Raw genomic sequence first — 20317 nt, forward strand, 5'->3', positions numbered from 1 at the left:
GGGCTGAGACGAAAGCCAAGGATTCATAACAACTGCTCCAAGTGAGGTTGCGGGACTGATCGACCTGGTGCCAAAGCTCTAATTGCACCCTGAGCTGGTTTGACCTCAGGTGCCCCAGCTACCGGCAATTTTCCCTACACTGACACACATGTCAGTCGTGTGTTTGAATTTTGTAAGACTCTTCTAAATATTTCGGTTTGGAAATTAGAACAGATCTGGAAAAACCTCTTGTGCATACCTGATCCTGAGCTAAGCATGGCCCCTCCATAGATGTCCAAAGCCAGTTGAGAATAGGCAAAGCCGAAAACAGAGATGGTCAGGCCAGTGAGCAGGGCCAGCTTTAGCAGGGACTCCAAAACCGCGGCGGCCACAGCAACATCCTCCTTGGGCCGGGGGAGAGGGAAGGAAGTGGGATGAATCATGAGCTAAAGAAAAACTTCACATCTGACTTTCTCCCTTTGCTGTTTTACAGATCACTCTTTCAACTGCTGAGGGCCATCACTGCTTTTCTGTAGCCTGGATTTGTTTCTATGTCAATTAGCAAATGGAGGGAAAAAGACAAAGTGTACCTCCTTAGGCAGTGCAGGGGAGGGTTAGTTTTTAACTCATTTAGGATAAACTATCTCAAATGTTGCCTAGGAAACACTCACTTCCCCCTCTGACATTTATTCTTAAATGGATGAGTTTTTACATTGTTAGCTAGCTTTGTCACCGTGCTTCTCCTGACAAACAACTCCAAACCCTGATGTTCCTGGAATCTACACTTAGGAAAACATTCCTAAATCAGTCTGAGAACCAGATTAGCTCGTTTTGAAATACTGTGCATAAACTGTATTTTGCAAAATGTCTTCTAAGAGATGTAAGAGGCCAACTTAGCTTGCTTCTAATTCTAAGACAGACATTTTCAATGGTTCTAGGAAAAGGGAAGTTTCTACAACCAAATACTCCTGGATTAAAATCTCTTCTGTTTTTACTGGCTGGAGTATATCAATTCTCAGAGTCAGAATGGAGCTCTGGGCATGTCACAGTCCTTAAGAAGCTAAACAACTGGTGTGGTGAGCGAGACCAAATGTCCGCATGCTTTCCTCCCCGCACCCTCAGTTAGCCTTGACCCCGTCTCTGCATCCTTCAGTTCATCTTTTGTTCCTGAGAATCTGAGGATGGGGGAGGCAACCTCATTCTTACACCTAAGACTAGACCATGGAAGGAGGTCTGCGCTGCGCTGGGGACAGCCGCAGAGAGTTCTGAGAGGGCTGGGACAAGAATAAGGTCACAAAGAAGGACAAAGGGTGAAAAAGAAGGGCTGGTCAGGGGAAAAAGGAGAAGCTGTGAAAGAAGAAGTGAGCTCAGCGTCCTGCCATCATTCAGAATGTGATAGAAGAATGAAAACTAGAAGAAAATTTCAGAGCTAACAGAGGGGAACAGATAGCTCCACGTTTCTGTCTGTTTATCCTGCACATAGACAGAGAATTCACTTGGGAGATGGTGACATAAGAACCAAGACTACCTGCTTCTGAAGTGTAGCATCCTTTTCTCTCTCCAGCACCTTAGCAAAGAATATATAAAAACTCTCTTCTATTGGCTGGAAAATTAATCTGGCCACAAGGGAGCCAAGATTATTCACTATATCATACACGCCTACAAAACAAAAAGGAAGAAATAACAATCGTATTGGTTTTTCTATTTGAATTTTTATAGCACCATTAAAATTTTTTCTAATTTAATTTTTTAAATTAAACTTTTTGAGATAATTATAGATTCACTTGGAGTTGTAAGAAATAAAAGAGAGATCCATGTACCCTTTACCCAGTTCCCCAAACAGTAAATTCTTGCAAAACTATAGCACAATATCACAACTGACATGGATACAGTCAAGATACAGAACATTTCCATCACCAGCATTTTTTTATAAAAGTCATTAATGCCAAGTTGATTTTTTTTCTATTTTTATTTGCACTACTTTGGGATTATATTCAAAAATAAATGTGAAAAAAATATTAAGACCTATATAGCCACACAAACATGGAGCAAATCTTTGTGACTGCAATGAGCTCCCTTTTCCCTTAGCACACTCTGGCCCCCAAAATGAGCACCAGAGCTCTGCAGAAAGCAGGGTAAGGGCAGAGAATCTCAAAAGAGAACTTGCCACCCATGTCAATGAGAGGGGATAGTCAAATATATATTTATAAAGACCTACAATTTTTAATCTTCAGGATTCATTTCTTATAATCTTTTTGTAAAAAATAGTCTGCAGGTTCATTTTTTCATTAAATGTATCAAACTGCAGAGAAAAATATGAGAAAGTATCTACTAATAGTTCATCTTTAATTAAAACAATAGAGAATTTCATCTTACCCTGATCCCCAAAATTTAACACGTTCAAAAATGTCATCACATATCGCTCGCCTGTAAATGGAAAAGCAAAATAATTAGCATTTCAAATGTACAGTATTTTCTTCTTTCCTTTTCTTTTATCGTCTATCATCTCTTCCAGTTGGTAAATACTCTCAAAGGAGAAAAATTAAGTAATCAGTTAAAGACATGTTCCTTGTCCTAATGTTGATTTCAAATAATCTCAAAATAATAACAATTTGGAAAGTGCAGGGGGCTTTACTGACAACAAATTCCCAAACCAGTTAAATTAAAAACAAAACAAAAATCAATAAAACCAGTCTGATAAGTTTTTCAAAAAGTATGAGGAGTTACTAAAATGTTAATGATGAAAATGATTATCTCAAGTTTTCAGGGAGGTCAGATAATCTGCGTGTAAATTCTGTGAAATGAAAGGTCCATGATTAAGTGCACAGACTCATCAAAAGTTTCCTCTTTGGGTGGATAAAGCTCTGTGGAGGCTGGCAGTTCCCTGGAGCCCAAGTTCACAATTCAAGACAGTCTAATGCTTTCAAGGTGAAGACACCAGCCCAGAGCCCTATTCCCCACCCTCAACTTCCATGAATGTTCTTATTATCTGTGAGTGGAAAGCACTGACCACTATGGAGGTGGAGCACTGAAGAGCGTCCATAGCTCTGAAGGGCCAACTCTCACCTCCCAGCAACTTGCTCAAAGAGGAAAGCAATATTAAGAGATGAGAAGCAATGTGATCTCAAGTCTCTCTTCAGCCCTTCCCTGCCTACAATCTTCCAGCCACTGCATTTGTGGCAGGGACCTCTGCAAGTCTTCCCAGGCACAGGTCCTCAGGCACTGCACTAGTTCCCATCTGTATCTCTGCTCTGTTCTGATCCATCCTCACCACTAACAGTTCCAGCTTTTGCAAATACAGATCTTAAGTCAATCCCTGTCTTCACAATTTTAAATGGCTCTGTAGTGTTTGCAAAAAGTCCAAGCGCCTTGATTCTGCATTTGAGGTCTTTTATTATTTAATTATTATTATTTTTTAGAAATTTATTTATTTTTGGCTGCGTTCAGTCTTCGTTTCTGCGCGTGGGCTTTCCCTAGTTGCGGCGAGCAGGGACTACTCTGTTGCAGTGCACGGGCTTCTCATTGCAATGGCTTCTCTTATTGCGGAGCATGGGCTCTAGGCGCGCGGGCTTCAGTAGTTGTGGCTCACAGGCTCAGCAGTTGTGGCTCGTGCGTTCTAGAGCGCAGGCTCAGTAGTTGTGGTGCACGGGCTTAGTTGCTCCGTGGTATGTGGGATCTTCCCGGACCAGGGCTTGAATCTGTATCCCCTGCATTAGCAGGCGGATTCTTAACCACTGCGCCACCAGGGAAGCCCTTGAGGCCTTTTATAAACTTACCCCGAGCTATCTTTTTGGCCTCCCTTCACCAACCTCACCCCCACCTCCCACCATCACACCATCATCCTCTGCTACACCCTACACGGAGGATTTAGCCCCTCCAGCTGCCCTGAGTCAGGCTGGGCTGGTGTTCCCAGCCTCAGCTGTTGGTATTCTCACCACCTGCAATGGCTTTTCTTCAGGGGCTTCCCTGGGTTCTGGCACAAAAGGCCTCTCCCTCCCACGTTCTGTGAGCTCCCTGAGGGCAGGAACCATGTCTCAGTCATCTCCGTGTGCCTGGCTGCCTAGCAGAGCTCCAGGAAATGAAACAGCACTCAAGAGATGTCTGGCGAATGAGCTGCCATTTCCAAGTACAGCCCCTCACAGCCCTGTATCAGAGTTAACGACACAAATGCCTGGGGAGAGTCTCTGGGGAGAGAATGAGCTCCTTGAGGCCACGTCCTGTTCCTCATTCATCTGTGTATTCTCAGCACCTGACACACAGTGTTTAGGAAATGTGGGGGCAGAAAGTAACAGCATTTATATACACACACATACACATATACTATACACACACATATACTATATACACACACATACACACACACATATATACTATATACACTCACTCACATACACATATACTATATACACTCACACATACATACACACACACATATACTATATACACTCACACATACACATACACATATACTATATACACTCACACACACACACATACACATATACTATATACACTCACACATACACACATACACGTATACTATATACACATACACACACTCACACACACACACACACATATACTATATACACTCACACATACACACACACATACACATATACTATATATACTCATACATACACACACACATTCTTGCTATAACAATAAATGATTTCAAATTTTTTAGAGCTGTAGTTTTTAGAGAAGAAGAATCTGGGTGTCCTTGTTAAGTCCCTTCCTTACTTCACAGCCACAGAGAGGGAGGCCCTGGAAAGTCCCTAAGGGCCCTCTGCCAGCCAGGTCAGGACGGCCCAACCATGGAACAGGCCCAGCTTGGGAGGCTTGAGTGTGTAGCTGACACCTGCCACTGCAAACACATCTAGCCACTGCAGTCCACACAACCAACTTAGGGCCACTGCTTGCAACCAACTCAGGACCATTCCTCAACTCATTCAAACTGTCCTTTAAACTTCAGGAGGAAAAAAAAGTGCATTTAAGCAACACCCCTTCCCAAAACTCCCTCCATTGTTTTGCCTGTTCTAACAATAATGGGAACTATCACAATATACAATTTCACTACAGTACCTTTCTTTATCAAAAAATACTTGCTGAATACCTATTATGTTTCAGGCCCGGCAGGGTGCCACGGAGACAGTGGTGAACAGCACACTCACTGCTCTCAAGAAACTTAGCGTTAAGGCACCTTCACTCAGCTCTCCGAAGGCTTCTGACCTTTACTTCCTCCAGAAGCCCTATGAACAGTTTCACTTCTGTAATGGCAGCATTATGGGCTCAGGCTAGAAACATCCATTCGCAAAGTTCAGGGAGCCCTCAGGCACCTCCTGGTCCTATCCTTTAACTCACAGATGTGGAAAGTGAGGCTTAGGGGGGTTACTTCCCTTTGGAAGCATAATGAATAAAATAAAGAAGGTGGAAAAGGAAAAACAACAAGATAATAATAATGATGTTTGTATTAGAATGCTAGAATTATAGGAAACTTTTCTATTTTCCAAAATTCTTGTAATGGGGTTATATTATTTTCATAATTAAAAGATAATTTTTGAAAATATTTAGAAACACGTTCAGTAATAGATATATAGATGTACAGACACACGAAATTTATAGAGAGAAATTACTACTTTCAGCAGCTTATAGCCGCCTCCAATCTCATTCTTTGAACTAAAGCTGGGTATAAATAAACCATACGTATATATAGAAAAATTACATATACTTTCAGCTCCTGGTTTGCCCTCTGCTTCAGAGCTCTGTCACTGTTAAACTGGAAAGTCCCCAGAAGTTGGAAGGCTGACCAAACTATCCCACAGGTGAATTTTATTGTTAAAGAAAATAAAATGAGAAAAACATGGTCTTAAAAAGTGCAGAAAAAGAAGTGTATAAAAAGTTAGGAAAATGAGATTACAGATAGTTTTCTGTATTTTCCAAACTTTCTGTAATTGATATAATATTTTTATAATACATTTGTTTAAACGCTGTTAACATGGGTTCTGGAGTTAGACTTGGATTCAAATTAAATTGCTCCTCATTCTTGCAGAAGTTATGTAACCTCACTGACCCTCAGTTTCCTCATCCATAATAAATGGGGCCAATATCTTTCTTACAAGGCTGTGGGGAGATTTAAATTAGACAACTGAAGTATCAAATTAAATAAATGTTAGTTTCCCTCTCCTTGTTTAAAAAACTCCCATTTCTGAGGGTCCTCTGCCCTGGGGGCTCTAGGCAGCAGGTGGTCTGCATCTAGGCAATCATCAGTTCTATGGAATCCCCTGGCTGATACTTAGGTTTCCTGACTGCTCAGAGAGACCTTTTACTTACCTTCTGTCAAAATCTGTTTCAAGAAAGACTGTTTGAAGAAACTCCAAGTCAATTTAGCCTCTTCCCAATTTACAAAAGCCTAGAAGAAAAAACAAAATAAAACAAAAACTCCAGGTATTCCAAGTCTAAGAATACAGTAATACTACTGAAACTCAGTTTGGTCTCTAAATCCCAATTTGGATAGTCCCCACTGATTTTTCATTTACTGCTAAGCACACAGAAAACATCCAACGAATCCTGGCAAAGAACTTACATTCCTAAATGTGAAGGCAAAGTCTCTGGGTGGAAGAGCCTCCCTGTGGGCCCTGCCCAAGATTCATTCACTGAGACCCCTAAAGAAATGTGCTGTCCCCTTGCTGCTGCCCAGAGAGTAAGCTGACCACATGGAACACACACAGCTCACAGTCAGTTCTTCCCTTAAAAGACGTCTGAAGCATGCCAAGCTGCAGGACAAGTTCTGCTCAATGTACGTCTTAGTGCTTTATTTAGCCAGCCAGGGTCTCTTTACAGAAAGCATATGAGCTTGGCTTGTATATTTCAAAAGAAAGTAAGGCCTTCCAGGTCAGTTAAACCACATAGAATTGGAACGACAGAGAAAAGGAAAACAAAAACAAAAAACAAACTTCTGATATGGCTCTTCTCAAACTCTCAGGGGGAGCAACAAACTGCCCATTTCCTAGGGACAAGGAGGGTAAGAAGGAAGCAAATGCTTAGGAAGGGCAGAGGTCAACCTGTAAGAGACAGGTAGCCTCAAATCCAGACAGCTGACCACAAAATGCAGGAGAGGGGCAAGCTAGCTGGACATGACTTCTTTTTTTCTACTTCCAGTTCCTTCTAGGGGCCTCTCCTCAAACATGAAGGCATCCTGGGACTCCAGAATATTCAGTTTAGGTGTTAGGTCCTTATTCTCAGGGTACCTGCATTTTGGAAAGTTCTTATTAACTCAGTTGATGACTTTTGAAAGGTGGGATTTCAGGGGGCTATTTAGGAGGAAAGGGGTGAATCTCAAGGCCAAGCCCACCCCACCTCTCTAAAAGGTCGATTTTAGCTATGGAAGCTGGCCCAGCAGGTGTAGAACCTGTCCCAGTCACATGGGCCCCTGCTCTTGGCACAAAGCCCATCTGTGTAGAAATATAATGCATGCGATATATATGATTTTTAATTTTCTAGCAGCCTACAGTGAATAGTGAAAAGAAACAGGTAAAATTCATTTTAATATATTTGATTTGACCCCAAATATTATCATTGCAACATGAAAATACTAGAAGCATTTCATATTTTTTATATTAATTCTTTGAAATCCAGTGTGTATTGATTGAGTGCACTTACAGCTCATCTCAATTCCAAATGCTCTGTAGCCACACTGCCCTGTCCACATTACCATTTAGGACAGGGCAAGTCTAGAGTACCCTTTGAAAGCAAGAGTCATTTCCAGTCCTCAAATCTCCTCACCCTTTGGTTTCAGAACCTTTCTTCCATATTTGGAGGACAGTTCTGAATCCTGCCAAACCACACTGACTTCAGTGCATCATTGGACCTGGAGCCAAATGCCAGGGGTAGCTCTAGTCCAGGAGGAAATTTTCCTCAGTGAGAAAGAAACTAGGCATTTCCTTTCCCCAGAACAAAGAGCGCCAGACCGCCCTACACCACTAGGGGACACTGTGGACCATGTCATCCTCGTACACTGATCCCGCCCATAGTTGGCTTCAGGGGAGCCTGGGTACAGCACCTTCTCTCTCTCACACTCTGCCCCCTCCATGCCAGGTGGTCCTCTGGAGGGAGCGAGGGGTGTGATCTGCAAAGCAGTAACTGTGCTCTTTTCAAAGGAAATGAACAGTTACAGTGGGCCCACAAGGCTTTTGTGAAGCCTACTTGCTGTTAGGCTGTGAATTGATTTGGAAAGGTGGCTGAGCTCTTTAAAAAATAAAAATAAAAAGTTCTTTAGGAGAGTGAAATCATGACAGTGCATCTGATCTTCAAGCTTATACTTGAGTATTCCTTTCTCCTAATGCCTTCAATTTAAATGGACCCATGGTTTGGAAGGAACAGCCACACTGCTTACTAACTCCAAAATGCTCATTAAGGACACAGAGGCAGGAAGTCTGATCAGAGATTGGGTTTCTTCTCAGAGGCACCTGCTAAGTGGTGGAAAAAAGAAGCACTCTTCGGGCTTTTACCATTCTGTTCTGAATGGATTTGCCACTTCGGAAGGTCAAAAGAGGCCTCTTCCCCAAGAGCTAGGTTGGTATTGCTGAGCTGGTCTACAGGCTGTGAATTTCTCCAGAATCCCGTGACCAACAAGCCATTCCACTGCCTCCCGGTACTGATGGAGAAACTGAGGTACAGGTGGGGAAAGGTGATGTGCAGTACCTCTGGAGAAGGTCTGGAATCAGAACTCAGGGGCTCATTGTGCTTTAACCTGAGTCACTCTTCCACTTCCCAAACTCTTCTGACTCAGAATGGTCCAACCAGCTGCATCTTTAACCACACTGACAAGAGTCACCAGGGCCACGGTCCTGTCCCCTGCCCTCCATCACCTCCACACCCCACACAGCACTCTTTCCTCTCCCTCTCGCTCCAGGGCTATCGACTGCCCTGGTTTCGTCCATGCTCCCACTTCCACCCACCCTCCACTGTCCTCATCACTTGAAAAGTGATAGATGATTGCCACTGCCTCTTCCAACCTTTTCTCTCCTCATGGTAGGGTTCAGGCTTTGGATTCAAGCTCAGAGACTGGGGCTCAAACTACAGCTCCTCACTTTTTGTTGTTGTTGTTTATTTTGGCTGCGCTGGGTCTTAGCTGCAGCACAAGGGATCTTCGTTGTGGCATGAGGGCTGCTTCTGAGTTGCGGCATGCATGTGAGATCTAGTTCCCCAACCAGGGATTGAACCCAGGTCCCCTGCATTGGGAGCATGGAGTCTCACCCACTGGACCCAGGGGTGAGACTGGGGAAGTCCCATTCCTTACCCTTTTTTTTCTTTTTTCTTTTTGGCTGGGCCACGGCAGCATGTGGGATCTTAGTTCCCCAACCAGGGATCAAACCCGTGCCCCCTGCAGTGGAAGCGCAGAGTCCTAACCACTAGACCTCCAGGGAATTCCCTACAGCTCCTGACTTACGGACTACGAAGGCCATGGGCAAAATACTTAACTTTGCTAAGCCTCAGTTTTCTCACCTACAAAGAGGGATAAGAAGTCCTGTCTCCTGGAGCTGGTATGAGCATTGAATGAGAGAAAACTAGACATGATAAATTTGTAACAGATGGTAAGTTTCTCAACACAAGCAATTAGACCATGGTACTGTTCAAAAACCTTTCATTAGGCTCCACTGCCCTTGAATTGCACTTGGCAGCACTGAGGCCATTACTACCCGGCTCTAGACCAGCACGCCGTCACCTCCTTCCCCCTTTTGCTTCCTCACCTCTCCCCTCCCCAGCTGTCCAACCAACCTAAGGACCCAGTCATCTCTGCAATCCCAATTCCAACATGGTGATGGGCACATAACAGGCCCTGAGCAAATGTTCTTCCTTCCTACAGCCACGAATGCTCATTTCTACCACAGGTGCACATTCACCTCTGCCCGCTCAGGCGTCAAGGCCTGGCTCAAAAGCAGCTTCCTCCATGAAGCCTTCCTTGACGCTTGCAGATGGAATTCATCAGTTCTTTCTCTGTGCTTCTATCTTGTTAACACTAGACACACAGTGTAGTTAGCAGAGTACACATGTTATCTCCCCACCACAGTGCAAGTTATGAGCACAGGGACCTCACTCAGGGCACCTGGTAAAGTGCTTAAGACAGGATACTGCTTAGTACATGCTTGCTATGTTAAATTCCTCAGCTTTACTTGCATGCTAGCTGATCTCTCATATTAAATCCCTCAGAAGTGTCAAAGAATAGAAAAGATGTAAAAGGCAGCCGTTATTTGAGATGTCATTAAGGCTAAATAAGTAACATTAAAGAAGATAGAATTCTGGATTTCCCTGGTAGCACAGTGGTTAAGAATCCACCTGCCAATGCAGGGGACGCGGTTTTGAGCCCTTGTCCGGGAAGATCCCACATGTCGCAGATTAACTAAGCCCACGTGCCACAACTACTGAGCCTGTGCTCTAGAGCCTGTGAGCCACGACTACTGAAGCAAGTGCGTCTAGAGCCCGTGCTCCGCAACAAGAGAAGCCACCGCACCACAATGAAGAGTAGCCCCCGCTAACCGCAACTAGAGAAAGCCCACACACAACAACAAAGACCCAATGCAGCCAAAAATTAATTAATTAAAAAAAAAAGAAGATGGAATTCTATAAGAGGAGGCAAGAAATCTCCCAATTTGGTCAAGTTGATTGTGAATGCAATTTTTTGACCAGTTTCGTAGAAGGGAGCCCCCAGGGCAGAAAGCTGTTCTGGAGAGTCAAGTTAGGCATGTTGCTGGTGTAGTCATCCACTGCATTCAGATTTGTCTCGTTTCTTTTCTCTTTAAAAAAGTAAACTTGAATAATGAATTGTTCTACCTGGAATCTCCCAATCTTTAAGTAAATAAATAATTACTTTGGGCAATAAGCCAATTTCTTTTGGAAGACTTCATAGCATAGAGATTTAAACACACAGACTAAAGTTTTTCCATAGACAGAAGTTAGAGAGAAGTGGGTCCAAAGCCAGCTGTGTGATTTGGGGTTCATCACCTAATGTCTCTGAACCTCAGTTTTCTCACCTGTAAAATGGGAGACAATAGTATTTACCTCATAGGATTACTAAGAGGATTAAGGACAGAAGTCCAAGTACAGTACTTAGCCTAAGGCCGGGCACAGAGTAAGTGTGCAGTCAATGGCAGTTATAACGGCTCTTTGTCAAAGTTCAAATACTTTCACAGAATTCTGTAAGTCTTTAAGAGGGGCCTCAGAGGTTGTGTAGACCAACAATCTCACCTTAAAAGTGAGGACCCTGAGGTCTGGAGAGAGTCCTGCAGGCTTCAGATCTGTATCTACTGCCTCCCAAATGCACAGGAAGCTCCCTGAGGCTAAGAAGTCACCTTCCTACGTGTCTGTATCCCAGAGAACACCCAGCAGGGGCTGTGTTCTGCAGCAGGAACGCTGCCACCATCATGTGTGACAGGTACACCCAACCTTCTTAAGGTCAAGACTTCTGTCCTGACAACATGAGCATGGGTACTTTCGGGACAGATTGCCAGATGAAACCGCTGAGCTCTCAGCAATGTCATCAGCGTCTGCCTGGCTAGGATGCTCGAGTGGAGCTACTCCTGCTCTCAGAGCAGCAGTGGGATGCTGATGATGGTATGCGCTGTCACTTATGGATGTGCACTCATGCCAGGCCACAGTGTTAAGCACCTTATATGCCCCATCTCATCTGGCTCTCACAACCACCTTAGGAGGGAGGTATTCTTATTATGCCCATTTGACAGTAAGGAAACTGAAGGTTGGAGTTCTGAGCCCATCACAGGGTTAAGTACACACTTGTCAGACTCTTTTCCTTACCCTCTCTATCTTTGCCTGTATTAACAGTAAAAACGCTCCTTTCCAAAATACTGCTGGGTGCAGGCGCTGGTCCAGTATGAAAAGCTGGCCAGGCTTGGTACAGGTGGGCCCTGGGGAGCGCTCAGGGAGGGGGACTTTTCTGCACTCTCAGACCCGCTCTGTGGGCAGGGAGCAGAAGCTCCAGGCAAGAGAAGTGATCTGGAGTCCTGATCTGTTAAGCCTGCAGATAAGGCACCATGGTATCCAAAAATTGTCATGTTGATTTAGGTTAAAGGTAAGATCTAGTTGATCAGAATGGAGAACTCTCATATAACAAATAAGAACATATCTGGCTTTGCTACATAATTTCTCGTTTTTCTTGAAAAGCTGCATAACAAGATTCCTTAAGTTCTGAGACTTAAGTCCCAAATACTTTATTACATTTTCAAGTAATCACAAAAGAGCTATAAGGAGAAGTCCAGCTGAAGCCTTCCCTCAACTAAGTGCACCACATCCAGCAAGCAAATAAGTACGAGAAAAAGGGAAAGTGCATCAGCCCAGATGGAGCAGGTCACAGAGCATCTGTGCAGAGGCGACGTGGTAAGACATCACATGCACGGCTCCTGGGCTAGAGACACTAGCACTGACCCCACCAGAGCCAGGAGATAAAAGTCAAATGGACTGAAAGTTGCTCTCACACATCAGCCTCTGGAATCCTCAGTGGTCTACGTGGGGAAGCGGATCACCTGAGAGAGCAGCCTGACACTAGGCGAAGGAACTCTGCAGGGCCCCTCCCTGCTTTGTCAGCACCCTCCAGACTATCTGTGCTGGAGGTCAGTCCCGGGAAAAACCAAGAGACGCAGCAGAACAGAGAGAGTGAGCACAGTGGTGACAGCCCTGTGCTCTGCTGGGATTCATGCCACTCCAGCTCCTGTCCTCACTCTGACCCTCACCTTGGGCAGGTAATTTAGTTGCTAAGCCTCAGTTCCTCAACGCTAAAATAGAAGTAATAATGTCATCCCCAAAGAGTTGTTATAAGCATTAAATAAGGTATGTAAATCATCCAGCACAGGGACTGGCAGAGTGATTTTCAACTGGGGGCAATTCTGTCCCCCAGGGGACACTCCACAGTGTCTGGAGATATTTTTGGTTGTTACAACTTGGGGGTGGTACCTCCTGGTATCTAGTGGGTAAAGATCAAGAACGCTGCTAAACATCCTACAATGCAAAGGACAGCTCCCACAACAAAAATTATCTGGCCCAAACTGTCAATAGTGACAAGATTTAGAAACCCTGGCTGAGCACATAACAAGCACTCCATAGACATGAGTTATCAAATTATCTTTATTATTTTAACAATAAGCAATAAAGTTGTCATTTCTTTCCCTCAAGGATAACTAGCATCTGTGATTAAAATGATAACAGACAAAATACATTACTTACTCTACTTCTCGTAATAGTGGGTAACAGATCTGTCATTCTGGAGACAGGAAGAACTTGTTGCTTGGCTGATTCTGGGGAGCCCAGTAACTTTGTGAAATAAATAACATAGCAGAGCACCAGAACTGCAGTATAGAAAAGCTGAAAAAAGAAAATAATGGGTTTAAATTACACTGTTTTAATGTAAGCATAATTAAGATACAACTATAGATCTGACCTCAAAGGCCAGTCAAGAAATAGAACTGTCTTAATTAACTGTACTTTCTATGGAGCAATGTCTCACCCTCTGGAAAACAGCACTACTGAGTATGACCCAGCTCCACTGCAGCATCTCTAGGGAAAGTGTCACACTTCACCTGACTGGGAGAACAGAAGTTCTTCCAGGCAGGCAGAACATAAGTTCCATGACAGACATCCACTAGGACAACCACCACAGCAATGTCAGATACGTTCTCTGAAGATTCGTATTTGGACAAAGGGATGGCTCTCCCAGCTAGACAGTACACCTTGAGAATCCATGTGTTCCGGCTGTGCTAGTATCCAGGGACTTGTCCATCATCTAGGGCTGGGGGTTTTCCATGAACCCCAGAAACCTGTGACACTATGATTAAAAAGCAGAATTGAGCTGCTGGCTCTCCTTTCTGCCTAGTGCATGGGTAGGGCAAGAGCTACCACAGGATGGGGAGGGACAGGGTGCTAAGAGGCTCCACCCCTTCCTCTTCCCATCTAGGACAAAAAGATGTCTTCTGGCCATGAGCAGCAGCCTGGGGTTTTGTCTGCAGGTTGGGGAGGAGTATCCAAAGAGACCCTTTTCAGGAATTCCCTAGCAGTCCAGTGGTCAGGACTCTGCACTTCCAATGCCGGGCACCCAGGTTCGACCCCTGGTCAGGGAACTACAATAAGAAGCCACAAGCTGCGTGGCATCGCAGGGAAAAAAAAAAAAAACGAAAGAGCCCCTTTTCGTAAGCTCCCTTATCCCCTCTGCCCCTGAGAACAGTGCACACTAGCTTAAGAAGTACTGGGACCTCCAGGCCCCACTTTCAATCTGGAAACACCAAGGCTGCTCCTTTAGTAAACGCACTAAGAGGAGTCTGGGTTTAGCAGGTGTAGGCTCCTCTGCTCTCCACGCCCATCCATGCCTGAGGACAGACTCGCCATCTACTCTCCTTCTTTCACGCCTCAAACCCTTTAAGACACAAGCAGCGCTGTGGGGAGCCACACCACCTGATGCCAACATCCTCTGTAACAAGCCCGCTTTTCTAGCCCCCTTCCCTGCCTCTCTCCATCTTCCTGCTGACCAGAGCCTGGGGAAGAGCAACAACCTCTTTACAGAGTATCCTAACTACACGATCCCTTCCCCTTTTTCTAATTGAGGAAATAGTCACATAAATTGACCATTTTAACCATTTTAAAGCATATAATGGCAGTGGCTTTTACTACATTCACAATGTTGTACAATAACCACCATTATCTAATTCCAGAACATTTTTCATTACTCCAAAAGGCAATTCTGGACCCATTAAGCAGTCCCTCTCCATTCCCCCAGCCCCTGGCAACCACTAATCTGCTTTCTGTCTCTACAGACTCACCTATTCTGGACATTAACATATTAATGGAAACATATAATAGGCGGCCTTTTGTGTCTGGCTTCTTTCACTTAGTATCATGTTTTCAAGGTTCATCCATGTTGTAGCACGTATCAGTATTTCATTTTTATGCTGAATAATATTCTATTGTATAGATATACCACATTGTGTTTATCCATTCATCAACTGATGAACATTTGGGTTGTTTCCACCTTTTGGCTATTGTGAATAGTATTACTATGAACATCCATGTACAAAATTTTGTTTGAACACCCATCTTCAGTTCTTTTGGGTATATACCTAGGAGTGGAATTGCTGGATCATATGGCACTTCTACATTTAACTTTTTGAGGAACTGCCAAATTGTTTTCCACAGCAGCTGCACCATATTACATTCCCACCAGCAATGTATGAGTGTTCCAATTTCTCCATATCTTCACCAGTGTTTGTTATTTTCTATCTTTTTGATACTTGCCATCCTAACTGCTGTAAGGTGGTATCTCATTGCAGTTTTGATTTACATTTGCCTAATGACTAATGATGTTGAGCATCTTTTCATGTGCTTATTGGCTATTTATTTGTGTATCTTCTTTGGAAAAATGTCTATTCAAGTCCTTGACCCACTTTTGGGATGGTTTGTCTTTTTGTTGTTGAGTTGTAAGATTTCTTTATATATTCTACAGTGACTCTTTTATTTGAGTTATGATGCCATGGGGAGAGGGGCCAGTTCAAGGAGGAACCTGGAGGCAGGTTGGAGAAAGGGGAATCCCAGCACCATAGGTGGGGCTCACCTGCTGATATGAGGTGCTGTTGGCTCTTAGACCTCTCCCACAGAGACTGACAGAGAATATACCAGAGAAGTGCTCTCAGAAATCTTATAATAAGGATGTCAATAAACTCAGAATTGGCCTAGCTGACCTATGATCTATGACGTATCCTGGGTGGGAACTATGACAATGAGAAAGTCATAATGCAAGTAACTTTCCCAAGAAGAGTCAACCAATAACTGGGCATCTCTACTGCCCTCCTATCCTATTAGGGAGAGTCCATCACAAACAATGATGAATGTTGAGAACTGTAGTTCTAGATCTAATAAAACATGGCAAAAATAATCAGAGATAACTTCGCTAAAATATGCAATTGTAGCAAGCTACTTTTAGGAAGCAATTCTCATTCTTTTTTTTTTTTTTTTTTTTTTTTGCGGTACGCGGGCCTCTCACTGTTGTGGCCTCTCCCGTTGCGGAGCACAGGCTCCGGACGTGCCGGCTCAGCGGCCATGGCTCACGGGCCCAGCTGCTCCATGGCATGTGGGATCTTCCCGGACCGGGGCATGAACCCGTGTCCCCTGCATTGGCAGGCGGACTCTCAACCACTGCACCACCAGGGAAGCCCCTCATTCTTAATCTATAATTTTAAATCTAGCTCTTCTATGTTTCGCAGAAATATTTGTACTTTTTGCCTAGGACATGGGAAACATTTTCACATAAATCATTACTAAGAATTTTAACTTGTCTTCCAATACATTAAGAAAAATTACAAAGTAGTTTGTACTATGAGATGGTCTGATAACTATATGATCTTTTTCAGTTTTTAAATTAGCATTAGTACTGTAGTTACATTTTTAATAGAACTAGAAATATGAACTAGAACTAGAAAATGAGATGGAATTGAAGCCAAAATTGCTAAAAATGAAAACGTACCTCCTATGACTAGATTCACACCCTCTGAATTATGAGAGATTTCAATCTAAGTTTAAAACAGGCTTGGCAGAGTTTCCTGCTATTCTGAAAACAATTGATTGAAATCCAGGGAAAATAACACACATGTAATTTGATTCCCACTCCACCCCCTTACTGCTTTTTCTCTCCTCCATAGGATTGTCAGACAATCAAAGATCAGTTGGATACGGGCTGGGCTTGCCCACAGAATGTCTAAAGGAGTTTTTATGTCTGACAACAAGGCCGGATGTGGCCCTCACCAGGTCCCCACAAACACCAGTGGTGTCAGTGTATGCAGCAGGATGGACATGGCAGCCAGAGGAGAAGCAGTGCCAAGACCACCTTTCTAGAGCTTCCAGCCTCCTCCACATGCATGAATACTGTAAATGTAAATCACTGAGTAACAGAAACAAGAAGTAAAAAACAGATGGAGAAACAGATTATACAAAAGTTAAAAGTCATAACTCTTACCTGGGCCAAAGAGAAAATATACAGTCCCCAGTGAGGCAAACACACCACGAGAAAAGCTGTCAGGACGCTCTTGAGGATTACTGACAGGCTCTCAGCAATCACCTGCAAACTCATGGTAAAGGGTACACTTTACAAACATTATTAAAAACTAAAGATGCAAAGGAATCCCAGAAAATCTGGGATAGTGGTTACCCTGGTGGTAGGGGTGGGGCATATGGTTGGACACAGTATTAATAATATTCTACTTCTTAGGTTGGGTGGTAGGTTCATGAACCTTCAGTATATTATCATGCTTTAAGATTTACATATATGTTACACACTATATTCTTTTGTATGTATCAAATAATATATTTTAAAAGATGAAAAGCTAATATCAGTATACAACTAAATAGAATCACTAGAAAAATCTGAAAAACGTCCTTTTAAATTCTTATTTACACTAATAACTTCGCTATTAACAAAACCTGTTCTTCATTAATAGTGTAGCAGAGGTAAACTTCAACCAAACTCATCTGACAAATCTCAAGTGAATGAACTGAACTGATCATGTTACCTTTTTCCAAATATTTTTTAGATGCAAATCTGAAAAGACCATTCTCTCCTATAAAAGCATTTTTTAAACACCACTCTTTCTCCTATTCTTCTCATTTCTCATTCACAGCAGAAGGCACACTGACCTTAAGCTTGACAAACATATGTGCTTGTGCCAAGACCCAGAAGGGCTCTCCCAGAAGTTCCACCACTGCCGAGAACCCAAACAACACCACTCCAGTTCCATAGTGGGGGATGACGTCAGGATCGGGCACTGCGAGTAACTGTAGCCAGGCCCACCCCAGGAACACGGACCAAAACACACCCAAAGGGACTCTAGAAAACGGAAAAAATGTCTCTTAATATGCTAAATATAAAAATAAAAATATATTAAAATAGTAACATTGAACAGAAAAGAAATATAGTCATAATAAAAATAGCTACCAAAAAAAAAAAATAGCTACCACTTATTCAGGCACTTACTACATGCCAGGCATATGATTCACCCCCTTTATCTCACTGACTCCTCACAATGATACTCTGTCATTACCCCCATTTAAAAGATGAGGAAACTAAGGCTGACAAGCATTGGGTAATTTGGCCAAGGTCACAGACAGCTATTCAGGGCAGAAGTAGGACCCAATCCTGATCTAACTCCAAAGGCTGCACTCCTATCCACTGTGTTACAATGACTCGTAAGTAAAACTCCCAGAAGTGCCTGCTGTTTGCACTAGAATAACTGAAGGACGGTATACAGCTGGTCCTTGTACCTCAAATAACTGGTAGCCCAGTGCACAGTATCCCTTTAGGTGTGACCAGAGAGCACTTCAATATGACTGGGTCGCTAACAGTCATTCCTCTAATAAAATAAACACCTACCGGCCCTTATGACAGTCATCTCCATGAGGTAATAAGGAGTTATGCAAGGGCAGGACTGGGAAAGCATTTTAATCACTAGCCCTCCTGGCAGGGATTGAACTGCAGAAAAGCCATTACAATTTTTAGCTGATGTACTTGGTCCTCAAGAATATTCTAAAAGGCTCAGAACTGAAATCAACATAACAAAATTGAGGAGAGATACAAAGAAACCCTTAAAAGGCTTTCAAAAAATAATAAGTGGCTGTTAAAAGCGCAGAAGACACTCTAAGGAAAAAGGTTAGGAATAAAAAAGATGGCACAGGCCCAGTGGGAATCAAAATAGCAGAAACAGCCTCCAAAGAGGGTAGGAGTGGGGTTAGAAACGTGGCACAGAAACCCCTACCCGGAGCTTCCTCCTGGCTCCTGGCCATCCGGAGAGAAAACAGCCAGGGATGCTACTTCACACAGATGTTCTCCCCTTCCTGTCCCACGCCAAGGGCCCAGAAGCCCACTGCAAAACCCAAGCTGGAAACTATTCAGCTTTAGGCAAGTGTTGCTGTTTAATTTCTCACACTTATCATGCTTGCCTCCATGAAACCGTCTCTGGCCAAAGCACGACTCACGTTAGCCACAGGAGGTTGAGGGTCTGGCTCCAGTCCCGCTGGGTGCTGCCACTCAGACATGCTCTGCGGAAGGCCTCTCTGGCCAGGAAGATGGTGGTAGAGTAAAGCAGTGTTAGCCTGTAAAGGAAAAGCAGCAATCAACATGATGTCTAGTTTTTTCACAGAGACAACTTCTGGGATTTTGCTAGCAAACGGGAGGAGGAAAAGTCTTGGTCATAAATCACTGGTGGTGATTGGTGGGGGGCAATGGTTTCTTACAGAAGCCCCCTCCCCAGCTAATCTGATCCATACAATAGGAGAGTTAGGAACCAAACAAGGGACATATGAGTGTGTGCCTATAAGAGTTATGCCTAGGACAGAAACTGCCACAGAGGCCCCCAAAGACTGCAGCCTTTGTGCCTATACAGAGGTGTGGCTCTGACCATAAGGAGGAAAAAAGGACAAGATATGACCGCACACAGCAAGAGGGCCTCTTGGTCACCCAGAGACTGGTGACCTAATGACCCCTATGAAAGAAGCTGAGGCTCTATTGAGTAGAGAATCTCAACACAGGCAATGAGGCTGGCAACCACTACTGGGGCCGCTGCAACCCAGATGGGCAAGGCTTGCCCACATTCCTCCTTGTGGGCTTAGCTAGGTGGACCCTCCTGCACCTTAGCAAAGAGTAGCTACAGTTCCCCTTCCTCAACAGGCAGTTGATTGGATGAAGCTAGAATGAGGATGGCCCAGGGCTAAGGTACCTGAGGTTGTCCAGGGACCATTCTGTGACCCAGTGCTTCTGTCCCAATGAGACTGAACTATATGTTAAGCAGGTGGACAGGCCAGACAAGGGCTGTCAATGCAGGGATCTGCAAATCTGGGAGAGGCCCAAACTGCTTTAAAGTCTGAGTACCTAAGAGGCCTTGGCCCTCTTCCTTCCTGCTTTTACAAGAACGTTTCTTTTTTTTTTTTAATAAATTTATTTATTTATTTATTTTTGGCTGTGTTGGGTCTCCGTTGCTGCGTGCAGGCTTTCTCTAATTGCGGCAGCTGGGGCTACTCTTCGTTGTGGTGCGCGGGCTTCTCATTGCAGGGGCTTCTCTTGCTGTGGAGCACAGGCTCCAGGGCGGGTGGGCTTCAGTAGTTGTGGCACGTGGGCTCAGTACTTGTGGCTTGCAGGCTCTAGAGTGCAGGCTCAGTAGTTGTGGCACATGGGCTTTGTTGCTCCGTGGCACGTGGGATCTTCCCAGACCAGGGATCGAACCCGTGTCCCCTGCATTGGCAGGCGAATTCTTAACCACTGCGCCACCAGGGAAGTTCCAAAAAGAGCATTTCTTAA

At 44.0% G+C, this 20317-nt stretch overlaps 1 protein-coding gene across 4 annotated transcripts in view; it reads right to left on the reverse strand.

Moving 5' to 3' along the window:
* Positions 1-20317, reverse strand: part of RFT1 (RFT1 glycolipid translocator homolog) — a 37577-nt gene that overhangs the window by 12890 nt on the left and 4370 nt on the right. For 3 of the 4 annotated variants that reach the window (XR_013830357.1, XR_013830358.1, XM_079935784.1), the window contains exons 3-10: positions 19000-19116; positions 17665-17854; positions 16988-17089; positions 13216-13353; positions 6313-6391; positions 2356-2406; positions 1508-1638; positions 239-383 (exon numbers count right to left, since the gene is read on the reverse strand). Coding sequence is in view for 2 of the 4 variants with exons in the window: in XM_079935784.1 (XP_079791910.1) it covers positions 239-383; positions 1508-1638; positions 2356-2406; positions 6313-6391; positions 13216-13353; positions 16988-17089; positions 17665-17854; positions 19000-19116 (953 nt within the window). In the remaining 2 variants the exon portion in view is untranslated. The remainder of the gene's footprint in view (positions 1-238; positions 384-1507; positions 1639-2355; positions 2407-6312; positions 6392-13215; positions 13354-16987; positions 17090-17664; positions 17855-18999; positions 19117-20317) is intronic. The other variant, XM_079935785.1, reaches the window with a different exon arrangement.

The sequence above is a fragment of the Stenella coeruleoalba genome (genome assembly GCF_951394435.1).
Source record: "Stenella coeruleoalba genome assembly, chromosome: 10".
NCBI classification, from domain to species: domain Eukaryota; kingdom Metazoa; phylum Chordata; class Mammalia; order Artiodactyla; family Delphinidae; genus Stenella; species Stenella coeruleoalba.